At 39.5% G+C, this 20,389-nt stretch overlaps 1 protein-coding gene across 1 annotated transcript in view; it reads right to left on the minus strand.

The window, feature by feature from the left end:
* The window catches only part of GRIN3A (glutamate ionotropic receptor NMDA type subunit 3A), a 144,756-nt gene that overhangs the window by 23,964 nt on the left and 100,403 nt on the right, over positions 1–20,389 (minus strand). The window contains exons 5-6 of the mRNA XM_033124088.1: positions 16,931–17,046; positions 9,036–9,187 (exon numbers count right to left, since the gene is read on the minus strand). Coding sequence (XP_032979979.1) covers positions 9,036–9,187; positions 16,931–17,046 — 268 coding nt within the window. The remainder of the gene's footprint in view (positions 1–9,035; positions 9,188–16,930; positions 17,047–20,389) is intronic.

A 20,389-nucleotide genomic window follows, 5' to 3' on the forward strand; every position in this document is an offset into this window, starting at 1 on the left:
GGTATGCATCTCTCCATCATCTGTGTGCACCTGGCAAAGGGAGGGCACACAGGAGTTCAGCACATGTTCACTGAGTGATGAATGAATGACTGACTTTGTCTGGTAGCAGAGTAAAAGGTGAGGGCTTTCTGAGACTGGTTTCCCTTTCTTCAGTGCAATTCCACTCCACATCGTAAAAGCACACATGAACAGCTTTGTGCTTCTTCAGGTTTCCAGAAAGCACTACCTGGATAGGGTGCATCTGTTATGCCTGGCTTAAATATTAAACTTAATTACTTAGGCTATTCCAAGGGAAGCACTCAGCTGTCAAGGTGGCTCTCAACATACATGGGTTTTCAATTTAAAGCAATCTACAGTCATTAACTTTCCTTGCCTCACCATAAGTTTCATCAGATTGAATAGCAGTGATATTTTAAATTGAAAAAAGGAAAGGATAGGGATGAGACGGGGCAGGAAGATGTTGAGATGTGACCCAGTTGTCAAGAGCAGAAAAGACTGCGTTAAAGCTCACCCCTCCTCCACCCCCTTTGGGTTTTTAAAAACAAACTGGACAGAAAATTGACCAGCATTGAAGCTTCTTGATGTGGCTTGTGTGATCTCTTTGGATTTCAATGTATAGTTGACTAACCCTTCCTTACTCCCCCCGCCAAAAAAATAATTAACAGAGGGAAGAATGGATCTGCCATGAGAAAACTCTTGTTTTCTCAGGGAACAAATATTAACAGGTTTCATACTAGATGCCCATTTTGATGGATTGGGGCCGTGGTCAGGATGAAGAGCCCTGACTAGAGGCCAGTTTGTTCACTGTCCTTTTCTGTGTCCCAGGATCAATATCTTTAGCTAGTTAGGTCAGGATCCTCTCAATGAACCTGCTTGAGAAACCACAGCACGCTCTGAGCTGGATATGCGGCAGCGCTCAATCTTCAGGTGAGGAAGTAACCTTAAGTAATTTGCCGAAGGTCACTCAGTTGGTACGTGACAGGATAGGGACAAATATTATAACTACCATCCATTCAGCACCTACTACGTGTACAGCACTTTTACTTACATTAGCTCTGTTCCTTACGCCGTGTCAGAAACCTCAAATATTGCTCTCTTTATTTTGCAGGGAGGGAAACTCAGAGAGGTTAAATAATTTATATTCATGGTGTTTTCATGCACCTTTTTGATGTGGATATTTTGACACCATGGTTATTTTTACATTTGTATTTCTACCGTGCTCCTAGAAATGAACCATTTAAACTTCAGCTTTTAAAAATTACCTAATGATGAACTTAACTTACATCTTTGCTTCATCCTTGCCCTGTGCCCCATCCCTTACTGGATGAAGTTCGGGACTGGGGGAGCCAAAGATGGGAAGGGCCAAGAGTGGATTACAAGTCAGGCTGGGGTTGGCGGCTAGGAATGGGGTGAGGTCAAGGATAAAGTAAGTCCAGGGGTGGGATGCAGGTCGAGTTGAGGATGGAGGAGTTTCGGGATGGAACGGGGCCAAGTTTCCTACCGTGTACTTCCCTTGGGGATAAAAAAAAGACACTGAAAAGTGTAACGATATCCTTTTAGACTGTATCAAAATTTACTTCTCCTATTCCCTACCCAATGGCATAGAGCTGTCTGGATCCCTGAGACAGAGTTCCTTTCATAGCAACATTTGCTCTCTTGCTTAGTGAGTATTTGTTTCTCTCGCTACTCAATAACGTGAAGCCCCTGGATTCAGAGACAGAAAGCCATGTAATAACACAACAAGATATGAATTAAACTGGGGCTCAGAGGGGTGAAGTAATTTCCCAAGGAAATAAAGCTGCCTCCTCACAGTATTGGTAGCCAGGGTGGTCTGATTCCCAAGACCAGGGTCTTTCAGTGGGACTGGATGTGCTTCTCTCTCCTTCCTGACCTGCGCAAGGCATGGTCTCTCTCCTGCATGCTGGACCTCTGTCTGTGGGTGCAGAAGCTGCACATTCTCAGGTGGTCAGGCTGTGGGCACTTTCCTCTAGCTGGCCCCAGCCTCACCTTCATCTACCAGGAGGGACCATGCGGAACATTCTGTTGCTTTTCCAGATGCACTCTCCACCTTTCTCCATTCTGTTTGTGCCCTGGGAAGTTCCTTTATGGATCCCAGCAATGGCTTCCTTGACCTAAGGCTGTGGTGGAAGCTGGGAAGGCAGGAGGAGACTGAGTTGGTCAGGTTTTTATTCCCTGGCTCTCTCTCAGCCGGGTCACTGTGGGTTGTCCCTAACCAAAGGCTATGGCTCCTGTTAGAAAGCCCTCGCCTGTTTCCCGCGGGGTTCTAGGAATGGTGCTCTCCATTTTTTCCTTCGATCCTAGGTGTGGTAATGGCTCCTTCACTTTACCTGCCCTGGGAGACTGTACTATTTTTGTTGGTTTCCTTAAACCATATTTTTTGCAAATAGTTTCTTGAGAATTCTCTTCATACTACTTGGGTGTGCCATCTATTCCCTGCCAAGACCACTGTTTACTCTTCTTGACTATTTCCAGTTGGTTAAAAGGTGCCTTATTCAACCCATTATTTAGACTTTCAAAAAGAGGTATCACCATATATCTTAATAATTCCTTGAAGAATTTTGGAGGTTTGCTAAACTGTAATCTGCTGCCTTCCTTTTCCTGATTTGTGAATAACAGATTTCACAGAATTGTCCTGGAGGTTTTCAATTCACTCAGTGACTTGAAAAAAAACATTAATTTTTTTTGTTTTTGAGTCAAAGGAAATGAAGGAAATTTAAAGCCTGCCGTACATTTTCCCCAGGGGAATTGATTGATCTACAATGAGTCTATTGTGGGCAGAAGCACCTTTGTCCTGGGAGGATCATGGAAACATCTGAGGTCCATTTAAAATTCCTCTCTGAAGATTGCCCGAGTCTAGTCTGCAGAATTGGCCCTGCAATTTCCTGGGTGACTCTGGGGAGCAGATAAAGCCCTGGAATTCAAACAAAATGAGTTTATCCTCCAGAGAAACTGCAGCTAGACAGTTCTGGGGTAGCTAACAGATGAGAGGTGAATAAATCAAGGTTTTCACAGGGGACCGAGTATTAATGGCCAACTGCCAAAAATGGGGGGCCGGGGGGAGGGAAGCACCTTTCACGTTTTCCTTAGCCAAAATAGAATCTTTTTTTGGTGTGAAACGATGTTAATTACTCTGTGGCAACAGACATAGATGGGGACTGTGCCTGGCAATTGGGAAGTAGGGTCAGAAATAAACAGAAGACCGTTTTCCTCAAACGAACCGGTTGGGTGGGGGTACCCTCTAGAATATACCTGCTTCTGTTGCACTGTGCCCCACACCCCTGCCCTGGGGGGAGGGGAAAGAGGTGGGACATAGTCATTAAACCACCATTTTATTTATTCTTCACAAGAGCCATTGAGGAGCTGAAGAAGCTGTGACTGAGGCAGGTTAGTAACTTTCCCAAGGTAAGTTGATGGTAGAGGCAGGCTTCCAATATTGCTTGTCTGATTTCAAAGCCAGTCCTGTTTCTCTGCGCTAACACAGCCCAGCAATGCATGATATTTGAAGCAAAAGGACTGGCAAACAAAGCATTAACAGGCATGCTTCCTTCTTCGGACCTTTTCCGGGAGAAAACCAAAAAAAAAAAAAAAAAAAAAAAAAGAGGGGGGGCAGATGGAGACATGGATTGATCAAAGGGAGACCCAGCAGCCAGAGGGTCTTCACAGAGGAAACGAGGTTCAGCCAATGAGCGGTTTGGTTTCATTTAATTCCGTTCTACCTTTAGGTTCTGTGAGGGTGACATCCTGAAATTCTGACTTAGGCTCTTCAAGACAAATGTGCCAGTCAGTGCCCAAGGATGTGTGCTGCTGTTTAAATGCACCCAGGTGAGCATCACTGTAAGTCAGTTGGCTATTGCTGAGGCCAGGATCCACCACAGTGCAGACCACCATCCCTGAAGAAGAATAGCTTCATGTGTGTTCATAACATTCCCCGAGGCTGGGCGGGTGGCCCTCCTATCTCTACACACATGGTGTTATCAGAATCATCTTTTATTTCTGTCTCTGAAGTTCCAATTAGGGATGTACCTCTTCTCCATTCTCCTCATTCTTCTATCTCTCTCCCCCGTCTAAATTCAGCTGACCTGGAAAGTGGGCCCTGGGTTACCTTAACAACCATAACTTGATGGTCATGCAGAAACCGAGGCTCAGCATCACATAACTGGTAGAGTTCAAACCTAGAACTGTCTCCAAAGCCCATACTTTCAAACATTAGGCTATATTGTCGAGGAGAGTAAATATTCATGTCTCAGGATGCTATAAAAGGAAACCAGAGTCACTGGGAGGGCCCTTGTAGATGATTAAATCCAAATACCTCATTGTGTAGAAGACTGGAGGTGGGAAGGATGAGAGAGGAAGCAACTTTCCCATTTACAGAGTGGGTGCCGAAGTAGTTGGTTGCCTATTCAGTGTCCATTCTCCTGCCTTCTCCTTCCCAAGGGAATCCTGCTTTTGTTTAGGTCTTCACCCTTCTCTATGGGAGCATATGTTTCAAGGGAAGCTGTCCCAGTCCTAGGGGTTGAGTCATGATTGGTCTAGGTACCATTCCTTTCACCATCGATTGGCTTAGACTTGGGCAGATGACACAATTTTGACCAATGAAATATGACAAGGTCCACTAGAGGGCTTCTGGGAAGGTTTCCTAACTTCTAACAAGGGCCACAAGAAGACACCTGAAGATATCTATAAACCCCAGGAAATGATGGAGCGAGAGGCAGTATTAATACTTCTATTATTTACTATTTACGGTGCCAGGTTTCTTACTAGGTGTTTTCATAAATGATCTTTTATTATCAGAACAAAATGGCAAGGCAGGTTTTATCAAATGTATTCACAGAAGAAGAAACTCAGACTCAAGAGTAGGTAAGTCAGTCAGCTATTGGAGGAGCCAGGATGAAAATCCAAAAATGCACAGCTTCGAATTTATCATGCTTTGTGTTATATATTTTCACATTTGAATAAATAGAGTTATGTTAGTGGTTGTGTTAGTCTCCAAAAGTATATTCTCCTCTGTGTGCCCAAGTGGAGTTAGGTTCTGAGTCTGAAGAGGAGTGCCCTCAGGAGCTTGTCCTAGGAGTCAGATGGTCCCTTCAGCTGACATCTAAGTCTGATGGTCTTCTGAAATGGCAGTGGCCTAGAAGTGTGCCTGTAGTCGGGGAGGTGCAAATTATTCTGTATTGCTGGCCTTGGGGACATGACTGGGAGTCTCCTTTTTTCTTGTCTCATATCTTGCTGTCAACTATGATCACTTGGAGATTTTTGACTTGAGTTAACCATGGTCACAACAAACAGTAGAAAACACCTAGTGATTGTTGCTTTGCACAGTTCTAGCAATTGGTGTGTTTGCTTTCTTGGCTGAATTAGCTGACCTGTGTAAGCCCAAGAGTATTTCTTTTAGGAAAAGCCATGCAAATATTTCCAAATAAAGATAACAATGCCTGCCATATGGGTTTGTAGTGAGATCCAATGAGTTAATGTCACTAGTATAGTTTCTGTCATATGGTAAGAAACAGAATGTTAGTTCTCTAAGTCCCCATTTTTCCCTTTGTTTCCTTCAAATCTTTGCTCAACGATCATCTTCTTTTTTATTTTTTAAAGATTTTTATTAAAATATAGCTCACGTACAATATTATATTAGTTTCAGGGGTGTACCATAGTTATTCAACATTTATATACCTAAAGAAGTGATCACCCTGATAAATCCAGCAACCATCTGACATGCTATCATTATTGACTACTAATGCTATATTATCTATGCTGTACATTTCATGCCTATAACGTATTTGTTTTATAACCAGAAATTTGAATCTCTTATTCTCCTTCAACTTTTCCCCACCTTTTTAAAATTTTTCAATTACAGTTGATGTTAAATATCATTTTATATTAATTTCAGGTGTACAGCATAGTCAGTGATCATCTTCTCAATGAGGACTTCCACGACTGCTGTCATCACCCTTATCCTTCTTCTCATCTTGTAAGTACTATCTAATTTACTTATGTAGTATGTCTATTGTGTATTGTCTCCTCCTGCTACTATGAAACTCTTCAAAGACAGACACCTTTGTCTCTTTTGTTCAATGATATATCTGAAGTATCTAGGACAGTGTCTGGAACCATAGTGGGTACTTGGTAAATCCTGTTGGACAAGACAAGTCCGTGCTTCTAGGTGCTCTAAGTTCTCTGAAGCAGAGGATATGAATTACATGTTTCGTGCATCCCGTTCTATTGAGTCTCATCTAACATCATGTTCTCAACTTCTATAAAGCACCAATACAAGAATTAGCCACAGAAGAAATATTTTTACATCTTGAAAACATTGCCAATTCTGTTATTCAATGCCATTTTATTAAAAAAAGAATTATTTTAGATTTTAGTACTAAAGACAGACTAACTTCCTTCTCTTTTTCTGATTAAAAAGCTTTCCAACTCACCTTATATTTCTTTTTGTCATGGCTGCCATGAAGATTAGAGGTAAATTTGAGGCCAGTCAAGGGCATTGATTGGCTTGCCTCTGTTTCTAGTTGTAGTTGTTTACTCTTGTTTTATAGGTTTTTGGTTTCTGATTTAGGGGAAAACACACTTCTGTTATTTAAGTAAAATCAATATCTATCTATCTATCTATCTATCTATCTATCTATCTATCTATCTATCTATCTATCTATCAATCAATCATCTATCTATCATCTACCTGTATTAGGTTCCTAAAACTTCTGTAACAAATTACCACTAACTGGGTGGCTTAAAACAACAGAAAACTTTTCTCTCACATTTCAAAGTCAAAAGTCTGAAATCAAGGTGTCAGCAGAGTTGATTCCTTCCGAAAACTCTGAGGCAGAATCTGTTGCACGATTTTCTTTTAGCTTCCGATGGTTGCTCTCAATCCTTAGCATTCCTTGCCTTGTAGCTGCATTACTCCAGCCCCTGCTTATGTCATTACATGGGCTTCTTCCCTCTACATCTCTACACATGGACTTTTCATAAGGACACCAGTCCCAAATCCAGTGTGGCCTCATCTTAAATAATTACCTCTGAAAAGACTATTTCCAAATAAGGTCACGTTCTGAAGTTCTCTGTAGACATGAATTTTGGGGTGAACACTATTCAAACCAGTACACTACTAAGATTGTTCTTGCCTTGTGTTCTTACCTTCTGCTTCCCAACTTCTTCTCAGGTATGTTCTCCAGTTTCTCTGACTCATTTATGCCACAATTACTTACTAGGTTCCTCCTCTGTACCAGGCATTGAGAACATGCTAGTAAACCAAGTCTTTACCCCCAGAAGTCTTACAGTCTGATGAAGGAGAAATATAGTAACAAATAATAATCTGATTGAATATATGTTGACAAATAGAAAAAATTATAAATTATGATAAGTGCTATGAAATAATGTGAGATATAAGATTTTAAAGGGAGATACGATTCAGATTGGATCAAGGACAATGACAGACTCTGAAGGAAGGCGATTTCAGCTGGGAGTTTATAATGAGAAGGCATTAGCTGGGTAAGTGTCAGGGAAAGAGTATTGGAAGAGGAGGAAGCAATAGTGTATGCAGATAACTCTAAGGCAGGGAAGCCACTGGGTTATATCTATGTAAAATGACCATTATGGTGGGGCTGTAATGAGACAGGAGGAAAAAGAAAGTAGCATGAGATGAGGCTGGAGAAGTAGGCAGGGTCACATCCCACAGTGCACTATAGGCTATGATCAGTATTTCAGATTAGGCCCTAATTAACATGGGAGGCCATTGCAGGCTTCTAAGCAGAAGAGGGATCTACCATGCAGAAAACAAAGAAAGGCAGGGATGAAAACAGAGACCAGTTAGAAGACTTTTACAGTGGTCCAGGTGAGGGATAATGGCTTGGACTAAAGCGATGACAGTGGAGATGGCAATAAGTGGGCATATTTGAGACATATTTTATAGAGTGAAAATATACGGCTCAGTGATGGATGTAGAAGGTGAGACACGGGAGGCATTAAGGATTCCTGCCAGTTTCTGGAATGAGTAACTGGATGAACAGTGGTGCCATTACCAACATGTGAAGCACAGGAGGAAGAGTAGATTTAGGAGGGAAGATCAAGAGTTCAGTTTTTGACAAGTTAAATGTGAGATGTCTATGGGATATTCAAGTGGAGATGTCAAATAGGAAATTAGATATATGGTTCTGGAACTCCGGAGAAGAGTCCGTGTTGAAATACATATTTGGGAGTTGCTGGCAAATATAAGCTATTTGAAGCCATTATTGTTGGCTTTAGGTGTTTTTCTTTTAAATGTCAGGCTGACCTTGTACTGGTTTATTTGGCTTCTCTTTTAAATACCCAGGCTCTGTGGCTTTGTTATACCTTTTAGTCTCCTATCTTAATCATCCAATTTTTGGCTCACTTTGCAGGTTTCTTTATAATTGCATCGTAAAGGCAGAGCATTGCAACAGAAAGAAGTAGATTCTAACTATTTGTGCACCTTGACAAATCACTTAGGATCTCTAGGTATTAGTTTCCCATCTGTAAAAGAAGGGAATTGGTTGTTTTCAGTTAAAACAAAAACAAAAACAAACTATGATTCTGTAATCTAAGAATTATAGGTTAAGTTATTTCTATTTTTCTAAACCCACAAAGGATTCATCACTGGACCCCTGGTAGTTAGCTCTGATTAGAACTTGAAGGATATTTAAAGTCTACATCATGATCAGCACTGTAAATGCCATTTTCAGATGCTATTGCTATAATTCAGAACAGCATTTCTTCTGCACTTCTGGATAGAGCACACAGGGGGAAAGTAGAAATTCAGACATTTACTCATCAAAATAGCATCACCTTTAAATGCAAGACAAACACATCTCACTACAAATTCCTATAGGAAGGAGCACTGTTCGAATGAAATTAGGAGTAATCCAAATATCATGGTAAGTGCTAGTGGATGCAATAGTTTGGATTATTGACCACAAGGCACAGAGAACAGCACTTCCTCATATTCTTCAAGGTAAAGCCATACAGAGTCAATGTTATCAATGGTTTTCCCTTACCTCAGTGACAGCAAAACTTCTCTTGCCACAGGGAACCACTTTGTACCACTTGTCATGCAGCACATCCATAAACCCATGTGACTTGTATTGACTGATCAGCTCGGATATATTGGAGGTCAGTGGAGAGTTGGGTGGGAGACCAATGCCGTATCCTAGGAGAAAAATACCGTCTCAGATGAGTTTTTCACCTGCGAGTTTCTTAAGAGGTTGCTGCTATGACTTGTGTGATATTGCCAGCAGGCCCGGTAACAAAGGAATGGTGAACTGTCACCATCTTGCCTTCAAGGACTCAAATATATCCAGGCTATGATTATCTTAGGTCTGCTGCCTCTCTGAGTAGATGAGTCTGGAAAGGAGAAGAATGGACTGTGCATAGTATACAACTGGCACTTTGTATTCCAAGGCCTTCTGCCCTTCCTTTCAAGATATTTCTTAGAAGCCATCTTTGAGGTGTTTACCAGGGCCAGAATTCCTTATCCACCTCTCCTAAAACCCCTCTTCTGGACTTTAAATACACAAAAGTGGGCTAATCATAATCTTTGGTTTATGACATAGTCTCATCATTGGTCATGCATGACACACTTATGCTTTTATTTTGTTTATTCTAACAAATATAATAAGACCATCTGAGCATATAATATAGCATGAGAACTAATATATCAGCAAAGAACTTGTAATGACTAACTTCAATTATCAAAGAAAAAATAAATGAGTCTGATAACACCAAGTGTTAGAGAAGATGTGGATCAGTAAGATCACGTACATATTGCTTGTGGTCATGCACATTGGTATAACCACTTGGAAAAGAGTTTGCCATTATTTCGTATAGTTGAACATTTATATCCTCTAAGACCAGTAATTCTAAGAACATTCTCAAAGAATTCTTCCACAAGCACACAAGGGGATATATACGAGAATATTCTTAGAGCCACTGTTCATAGTAGCAAAAATTGGAAACAACCCAAATGTTCTTTGACAAGAGAATGGGTAAATAAATTGTGGAATATTTACACAAACGGAATAGTATATGGTGTGAAATATACGAACTAGAAGTACAGAGCAATAATGTGGATGACTTTTAGCAATATATTGAGTGAAAAAGGTCAGTCCCAGAAGATTACAGCATGAATCCGTTGTGTAAATATAAAAACATTAAAAACAAAACAATGTATTTTTAGGAATTCATATGTATGTGATTAAAGTCTATGTAGAAAAAAATCAAGGAAACGATATAGCAAAACTCCAGGATAGTAGTTACTCAAGACAAGCGTCGGGAGGAGCATAAAGGTGGATGTAATTTGCTGTCAGTTTTATTAATGAGCTTGGATTCTATATTCCCACTCTGTGTGGCTTTATTTGCTTTCCAAACTGTTACTACGTTGTTAATCTCTTTGATGAGCCATGTGAAAGAGCTAATTACCTACATTTTATCTTTAGCTATTGGATAGCAGAGTAAAAAAAAGATGCTTTGCCCTCAAGATGATTGAGAAAGATAAATTAAAACTACAGTTACTTCCTTTTTTACAGAGAAAAACTAAAGGGCTGTCACAATTACAAAGATATTTACTGGAAACAAATGCCTGATATAATTATTGTATCTTACAATTTATTTCCAAGGACATTAGTTTTTGTTCCTTTCTTATTGCAGATACATAAATTACAGAAATCCTTCTTTAAAAAAAGATGAGGCCTGAGATGTGTGTATAACCAATAAAAAAATTCCTTCATAAATAATTCAGAAAAAAATTTTTTAGTTTTAAAGAGCTGTATGTTTTCTTTTCCCTGATAATTTTGTTTGTTCCATAATAATGGCAAGTCAAGGAAATTATGACAATGTCAAGAGCATGATTAGAATTTTCCATACAAAAAGCTATGTTGAGTGCCAATTTTGTGCCTGATAGTTTTGGTTTGAAAGGCAAAACTGACAACAAAAGGCTTTTCATGGGCAGCCTGTTCTTTTCCCGATGTTATCATTAAATAACGTTTTTTTGTAATGAGTAACTATAAGGAAGGAGGCAGTTTTCTTTAGAAATATTTATCATAAGTGCTATGGACAGTTCACTTGCACATACATTCATTCAGTCCTTATTTACATGCCAGGCTCAATCCTAGGCATGTGTACAGTAATATTCACTGACTTCCTGATTCACTCACACATTCATTCACTCATTCATTCATTCTTTCAACAAATACACTGAGTGAATGGGCACTGTGTTCGGTGGTCGGGGTTTAGCAGTGAGCAAGGAAGATATGGTTGCTGTTGTCGCCGTGTGTTCACTCTGTTAGGAAGACAGATATTAAACAATGCAGTGCATGATTATTTCATTACAATGAGATAAGTGCCATGACGGAGAAGAACTGGGGCATATGCGAACAGAGAGTAGGAGGACTTGGAACTATGTGGTGGAAATGGGTTGATGGTCAGGATCATTAGGTCAGGTTTTCTCAATGTTATTATATTTTCTTTTTACAATACAACACAAACTATTGTATTATAAAATATTGTAAAAGATACAATAATATTCAGCCCCTGAAACAACAGTTTTCAACAACAACAGTAACTTCTAATATTTATCAAGGGCTATATACCAAGTCCTGCTGTGTAATAACTTTTTACATACCTTAGCCCATTTTGCAGATCATGAATTAGACCAAGTCTGTGTACTAGATTGTGGCATACAGTTCAGTTAAGTCGCTCTGGGATTCTAAAAATAAGAGTTAGTCATACGGAGCCTTACTGTGTGCCAGACACTATTCCACGTGTGTCTAATCCTTATATGAACCCACGTAGAATTAAGTATCACAGTGTTAAAGACTGAATAAGGAAATTACCCACGGTCACACAGCTCAAAGTTGGCAAAGCTAGCATTTGAAAGTAGGTCTGTTTGAGTCTAAAACCAATGCTCTTTCCACTGTATCTAGTGTAGCATGTGACCAAGTCAAGGGGATACTTGACTTAGGTTCACCCGTGCATTTCAGGCCCTAGCACTATATTCACATTGATGTAATCCTCCCAAACCAGGCAATTAAGTGAAAAAAACCACAATCATCTAAACTGGTGGCTTGTTTTCAGCAACAGACACAAATATGTATTATTCATGGGCAGATTGTGTTTATACAACTTTCCATTAAGTTGTATAAATATAGTGTAAGTACAGCCCTAACTGTATACACATACATACCATATGTACATGAAGAAATTAACGAGCAAGGATGTTCCCTAACTATATTGTTCCTCCTAAAAATCCTCTTAAATTATTTCAGCCCACATTAGTGTAATAATGGCGGACTTGTTTTCATTTTTCACTTGATAGGCATTTGTTGCTCACTTATTCATCTATTCATTAGTTCCACAAACATGTTATTAAATGCTTATTCTGTACCAGACACCTGCCAGGTGCCATGGAGGTTACCAAGTTAAATCAAACTCCAATTTTATCCATAAGAAGCTCACAGTGGCACGGGGGAGATGAAATATCCATAAATAACCACACAGCATGGTGGGAAGTTACAGGACTTTCCTTGGGATAAGATAGGTGAGGCATAAATTCAATAAAAGTAAAAATATAATGATTAGGATGCAATGAGGAGGATGGATAAAACTCTGTGGATTTCAGAGGAATGACAGATTGCTACCGGATAAGAGGATGAGAGAAGACACCTTAGATTGATTCTTGAGAGTGGTATTTTGGACAGATAAGACAAAAATACATGATAAGAAAGTTTAAAAATCTGAAATTAATACTTATGAAAAACTCTACATATTCTAAGAATAGAATTTTGGCACTACAACAAAAGTATTAAAATTGCCTTAGGGAAAAAGCCATGTTGAAGTTGCAGGAACATTTATAAAAAAATTGCTACATAGGAAATAATAAATATTAAATCACTCCACTCCATCATGTCAACTTCAATTTGTAATTGACTGCTAAAAATAGATTACTGTCCTTTTTAATTTTCTATTTTAATGCATATATTGAGTATTGACATTTTAATGATTTTTAGCATTAATAATAATCATTAGCTAATTAAAGTAAACTATGCATGTGGAACAAAGGGAGAAACAAAAAGATTATGTGGCGATGAGAATAGGTATTTGTTAAAAAACATAAAAATACATTTTACTCAACTATAAAATAGTAAATCCTTGCAGCTTTCATTTCTATCCATCTCTTTATCAGTTGCTTTTCAAATTTGATTGTGTTCATTGGTCAAAGAATTCTTATTTTTAAATTGCTGACTCAACTTAGCAGCCTGAGTTGCTTTCATTATCATTAGAAACATGGCTCTGCAATAAAGACGAGGGTGACTATTCTGTGGTTGATGGATGAAGCAGAAGGGAATCCTTCAACACTAAAGATGAAGGCATCGAGCACCCTGGAAATTGGATACAGCTTAATAGCCCAAGAGAACAATTTTCAGAATAGAATCCTGATCTTTTCCCCATGGATAAATCAGCTTTACTCAGCCAAGAGTGGTAGAAATATATTTTGGCCAGCAAATATATAATTAGAAATTCATAGACTAAAAAACTTCCTAAAATGTGGTTGGAAAATAGATATTTTGAAAATAAGATCTCAGGTAGCATTAGAAAAGTCTTCAAGAAGAAAGACTAATTCAGTTTTGCAGCCTGTCCTTGGAATACCATATGTAGTTACTCTGGGGCAATGGTTAAGAACATATTGTAATAGTCCTGACTATAAAGGAGACATTAAAAATGGGTTTCCGTTACCTCCAGCACATCAAAATGTAGAGAGAAGTGTGTGGGAGAAACTGAGCTATATGAAGGCTATCTATCCTGGGATAATTTTATAGTGAATTGGTCTCAATCTATTAAATCAATATACTAAACAATAATTTATTGGGCACTTACTATGTGCTTGTACATGATTTACATGTATTATTGTACTTCATCTTTATAACAACTCTATTGTAGATGTTTATTCATAAACCCACTATGCAGATAGGGAACCTGAAGGACAGATTAAGTGACTTGCCCAATGTAGCACAGTCAGTAACAGCCACTCTATCCTAACCCAAACACTCAGGCTCCACCGCTAGTGCTCCAAGCATTGTATTAAATAATTAGTGAAAAGCAAGTGAAAGAACAAACTGAAAAAAAGGCAAAGGTCTTTGGCAGAAAGGTCACAAATCATTATTGTGCAGGTCCATTACTTTTTCTTCTCATTTGACCTTTCTTGTCAGCTCCCTCTAATGCATAAATTTGGGACATGTATTCATTTATCTCAGCACTTTCTTTTTTTCCAGAGCACGCAATATGTCTTTGTGCCCCTGGTGTATAGAGTATTTAATATGGCCAAAGACTTGCCACATGCTATTGAATTCTTAATAGTTTTGATTTGCTGTGCTAAGTACTCATGAAAAGGTTTCAAACTCAACGTGGAGCCACAGTCTCTCATTTGCCTTACCTTTTGTCTTTTAAGCCTAGATAAATGCAGAATGGTGATGTTGGGAGGGGTATTCAGTAGTCACACGGAGTTGGTGTTTTATCAATACTGTATAGAGTGAATGTATATTGAGCATGAAGGAATCAATGGACTCCATTTTCCCTCCTAAGTTCCTGAAGTTGTTTAAGCACTTTGGAAAGTATAGGCAGACTAGCAGGGTGCTTTTGATTAACTACGTTAGTAAGTGAACTACGTACTTATTTCAAATCTAACCTAATGAATTATATACTAGGTAATACATCATTTTATATAACTGTTCTATGCCTAGCATCTACTGGATCTTATGAAAGGATATATAGCTGGACATATGAAACATTCCTGTAAGGAGGAGGAAGTGTTCATAAATTGCTTTGATGACATTTCTATGCCTATAAAGTCTAATTAGTCAATAATAAAGTCCACATTTTCATAAGTTCAGAAAACCTAATTTTTATTAAAGGAAAGCATATAATATTTTTAAAATTTTCATTAAGAGAGAAATATTCCCTAAAAATCTCTGAGATTAAGATTTTTTTTTTTTTTTAAAGCAGCAATCAAGACTTTTACTAGTATCTCTATGACATTGTTGTTTCTGGCTTATAAGTAACCTCCTTTTGTATTTTACCAAGTTCTGTTTTTAGGTTGTAGACTTCTTGGCATGGTCAGTATTGAATTCAATTTTCAGATTTGCACCTCACCCAGAATATACCAGCAATGGTATTTTTTAGAAATAAAACAATAATGATAAGAATGTTCTCTCTGTTCAAAGCTGTAGTCTTTTTGCTCTCTTGCAAGGAGAGTTCTTCCATGGGCCATTCTGTAATTATCCCTGTTTTAAAACAATGTGGTGTCTAGAGATGATGGGAACTGCAAGATACTAAGACTTAGGAGCACAGATGGAAATATAAACAGGAAACCAGTGGGAAGTAAATGGTGTGGCATCTGGCACTGGGGTCTAGCAGAGGCAAACGAGCCATCTCACCACTCCCTTTTGATAAGATAGGGTTGGCTCCTGAAGACAAAGGTGGAAAAATGGAGTCCCGTATTATTATGCCTGCTACAGTGATGCATCGTTCGTAGCTGCTAATGGCAGAAGGGACCTCAATTATTCAGTGAATATAGGACATAAAAAATGTAACATCCCTGTCATATCTCCAGATGCCACAAAAAAATTTTTTCCATTGTTACATCAAAATGGGGTTACCTAATGAATGTTCATTTGGCTTTCAAGCTTTTTCCTTTTGTCTTTGTGCCTTTGCTATCTCAGACTGTAGTCTTAATAGCCGACCACTACTACTAAATTTCTCTCCTCCTGAGTTCTATCCCTGGTTCAGGTAGAGGTCACTTAGCTTGGAGTGATTGATTTCTCTTAGGAGAAGGCAAAAGAAACAGCTGTTACATTCTCGTTCGTCACACAAGCGAAGACTTAAGTATAAAATTTGCTGATGTGTTTAAGGGAGACAGAGAGCAGCCATGGTTGGGAAATTGGATCAGAATAGTCTTGATACACTAGTTAACATACAGGAAGGTACAGTTTTCTGGGAACTAGAACTTGGGCACCCCCATGGGATGTTTCGAGTCAGTGTTTTCTGACAAGAACATGGCTGTCTTGAGAGCCAGCATACTTGCATGCTGTCAGAGAAGGGAAGCTGGGAATTGGGGAGACATGAAATTTGTTGGTTCAAACTATCAGCTCCATATACCTACTATTGTCCAATATCAAAGGAGCTACTGACAAAGCAATCCTTTGATCCTGATGTTTGATTGATTGGTTGATTAAGTTAGAAGCAAAAATTTGCTGCCGGTGGGGAGAAAGGCAAACCTGAGGTCCCAAACAAGGTTTTGTTTAGGACTCTTAAAGGTTATTAAACTATAGAATGAGAATTTTTTCCTGCTTATTTTCCAACTAGTGTAAAAACATTTATTTAAGAACCATGAGATTTGGATTCTAATTTCGGTATTATCATCTACTTGTGTGATTATGAAAAAGTGATGTAATGTTTCTGGGCTTTTTTGTGTATAAAGTGAGTAGATTGGATTAGATCAATATTGGGGTCTGCTTCCAGTTGTAAAATGCAATCATTCTAGTTTTTGCATTTTTGCATCAGATTCATTATAGGATTTGGCCATTAGAACATACAAATTAATTTCAAATTGGACTCCCCATTTAATACATGATGCCACCACTCCCACGATCGTTTGGGGAACAACAATGTTTTTGTTGTTCTTGTTATTTTTCTGAACAGCTGGTTTTAAAAACATGTCTGTGGAGTAGGTGAAAAATAAATTCCTAACTTCAGCAACTTAATAACTATGTGCTTATGTGTTGAGAATGAAAACAAGGGAAGATGAATAGCATTTTGCCTTGACTTTGGTATGTGTGACTTGCAAGGTTGGCAAAATGAGCATATCCTGAGTACAAGTGAATTAAGAATGACTGATTAATACCTTCTATGGCAAATGGCTTCCCCACAGTAAGAAGTTTGCAGTCAGCATCTATTGACACTTCATAATCCAGAAGGGCTTTGTCCATGATGAAGGCGTCTAGTTTCTCTGGATCATTCCTATATTTAAGACCAAGAGAAGAGAAGAGAAGAATGATTCATTAATGGACAGGAAGCACTAAGCCTGACAGCTGGCTTTTGTTTAGGGGACAGAAACCTGGACACCAAGGGCAGTACAAGCTAGCTAGGTGCTGACTCGGCCTTGCTGACATCTCACTGACGTATAGAGAGCAGACCCGGGGAAACAGCCACTCTTATAAGACAGCATGACCGCTCTCCCATGGGTTCATCTACTAATCTACTAGTTCCTTCATTACTGCTAAATCCAACAACAAAGCCAGAGTGGCTCTGGATTGAATGGGAAGGGTCATTTCTCTTACATTAACTGAGTGACTTTTTTGTGTGAGGCATTGTATTTATTGTTCGCAATGCATTTTATCACTCGTAATGACTCTGAGATGGGAGGTATTAGCCCATTTTAACAGATGAGAAAATTGAGACTCAAAGCGTTGAAGTATCTTGATCCAGGTTACACAACCAGTAAGTGTTGGAGCCAGGTGGGCTCATTAGTCAGTGTGTGGAAATTCTTATTTCTTTCTGTTATGATCACTATCGTATTCTTCGGAGATCAGGCAGTATTTCTTATTTAGAAGTAGATATAAAAAAAATGCAAGTAAGAAATCTAGCACTCCTGGGGAAAAGGGAGTTAAGGGCTATTTAAAGTCCGTAGGTTAGCATTCAATCAAAGGAAGAGGAAGCATATGTAATAGATCTTACTGATTGGATTTATTATCTCCAGACATTCATGTTTCACTCCCATCCCAGGGGGAGTTCAGGCAAGAATCATTTCGGGAGGTGTTCCTGGACTCTATCAATGAATTGGCTGTGGACTAGGCTCCAGATGCCCACAGATGCCTTGTACGTCATTCATGTGTTCTTGCCATTTTTTGGACTTAGGCACAGAGATGGCCCAAAGGAAGGCTATGCCTCGGCCCTGGCTGAGCAAGGAAGGAGGAGTTTCAAAGGGAACTGTTTAAGGTGTATACAACGAGTCTTGTTTTCAGTCACCTCAAATCCTTTTTGGAAAGGTGCAGGACATACATCCATTTATGAAAAGCTTTCTGACCCTCAGTGTTGTCTAAACGGCTTGGAAAAGAGAACAGTTCTTTTCTATCCCATTTGGGCTCAGTCGTTCCTCATTGAGAGCCAAAGATGAGGCTGTTGGAATTCAATACAGAGGAATGGCATCTAAACTCAGCGGAAAACATGGCCAGGGCCCATCAAAATCTACAAGTGAAGATGTTCCTAGACACCTCTAAGATTCATCACTGGGCAGGAAGTATATTTTTATATGGATGGTGTTTTCTGGGCATGCGTGGACACACAGTAAGCAGGTCAACTTCCCTTCTTGGTGCCAACGACCATTGCTTCTTCCTTCTACTCTCCTAGGAAGTAAAATGGCCAACTCAAAATACATCCCCTTGTCCATGGGTATTGGACTGAAGGTATAATGAAGCCTATGTTTAACTTTAACTGAAATGAAGAACACGTCTTAGCTCCACAGTTGTGGGAAGCGTCAGAAAGTGTTGGGGATATAATTGTCCCCAGGAGCTAAGGATGGGGAACCTTAATGGAACCTCGGCAATAAAAATGGAACTGAAAGATGTTCCTTTAATCAAAGTTTTACTGCCACAGTAGCAGAATGTACCTTGGGGGCTACATAGCAACAAGTTACCATTTACCATTACTCCACAAATATGTGTGGTTGCAATAACAATAGAAAAAAATTGGGGTTCCATTTTTCTAACAAGTCATTCCTGAGGTCCATCCTCAGTGGTATCCTTAAAGTAATGACTCCTGATTTTGGACTGCAAAGTGCAGCTGGCTATGACAAGTCTGTATTGCGTAGGAAGGCAAGAAGCAATCAGCTCACAGACTCTCGTGGGGCCTTGACTCACTGGCGAGGAAGTGGCTGGGTGTGATCCAGGTACAAGGAACTTCTGGACTGGCTGAATCATCCTTATCGTTGGCAGACCCTCCAGTTGTTTCTCTCATTATAGATTCATGCTCTGTCTTTTTTGAGCATTCATTTCATAAAACACAAAATGCAGTCACATAAACATACTAAAAGAAATGAATACTTTACCAGGGATTAATTTATTGGAAAACTGTCACCTGAGAAAGCAGGGCCCTAAGTAAGGAGGACTAAGCCCAGGGAAATTTTGATAGGATCGGGAAGAGACAGGTTTAAGACAGGAACCTGTCTTGTGCAGACTCCAAGTGTTGTGCCCTGCAGGTCAGGGCACTGGGATGTCAGGGGGTAACATGAGGACTGTGGTTGCTTGGAGTGATGGCTAAGAGCTTAGGCAGTGACAGGTCAAAAGTGGGGAGAAAGGCCCAGAGATAAGAAGTGAGAGACCATTAATGGTAAGCTCTGCCTAGATTCCAATTTTACCTTGATCAGTGTATCACCTGGGGAGCTTGTGAAAATGCAGACTCTGGGATGGGGCCTGAGAGTATGCCCCATACTCTTATATTTCTCACAAGCTCTCAGGTGCTAACTGGAATATGAATGCTGTTGGCACATGGACTTCTCTTTGAACATCAAGGACCCATTTTTCTCTTATGGTTCCTTTCTTAGCCAGAAGGAGTGGTTACATTCTAGGGACCTGATTCTAGTCCCGACTCTGCCACTTGCTAGCTATGTTATCAGGAACAAGTTGCTTCTTTTGGACCTCAGCTTCTTCATCTATGCCTGCTTTTCTATTTCTTCTCTCCAGGCTAGAGTGGGGCCAACTCTGAATATTGGGGTCTTCTCAGGTGAAGCCTCCAGAATAAATGAATATCCAGAGTGAAGTGGAACTGGGGACTGTAGCAGTGGCTCATTTCATCCTTTCACACTGCCAGAAGGGCCTAGTTCGTCAGCCATTACTATCTAGCTGGGAGCCATTGCTGTCACCCCTGATATCTTGTTCTCTCTCTCAGCCACAAATTTGCCTGAAGAAGAGGTGGGAGGCAAAGGAGCACTAACCTCTGTCAGAGAGGCACTCTACTGTTTTAATGTTCTTGCAAAATTAAAGTGCCATTTCATAGTACTTTAGCACCATATATAAGTTTGCAAATCTGAGAGCAAGGCTTCCTCTCTAGACTGTAGTCAAAATTCCATAAAATTGTTTTAGGGAGCTATTACTAGACCTCTTGAGAAATGCAGAGCCCTTATGTCCCGTGAAATTATTTATGTCCCTTCTTTCTTAAAAAAGAATTTGAGGTGGCAGGTACTGCTCTCCATTGGGAAGATTATAGAGACACCAGTTTCCTGATGCTGCACAGTTCTAGGGATTGGAGGTTTGAATGTATGTCATTGTCCTGAGACCATTAGGCAGGAGGGAGAGGACTACATACT

Source organism: Rhinolophus ferrumequinum, chromosome 12 (genome assembly GCF_004115265.2).
Source record: "Rhinolophus ferrumequinum isolate MPI-CBG mRhiFer1 chromosome 12, mRhiFer1_v1.p, whole genome shotgun sequence".
NCBI lineage: Eukaryota > Metazoa > Chordata > Mammalia > Chiroptera > Rhinolophidae > Rhinolophus > Rhinolophus ferrumequinum.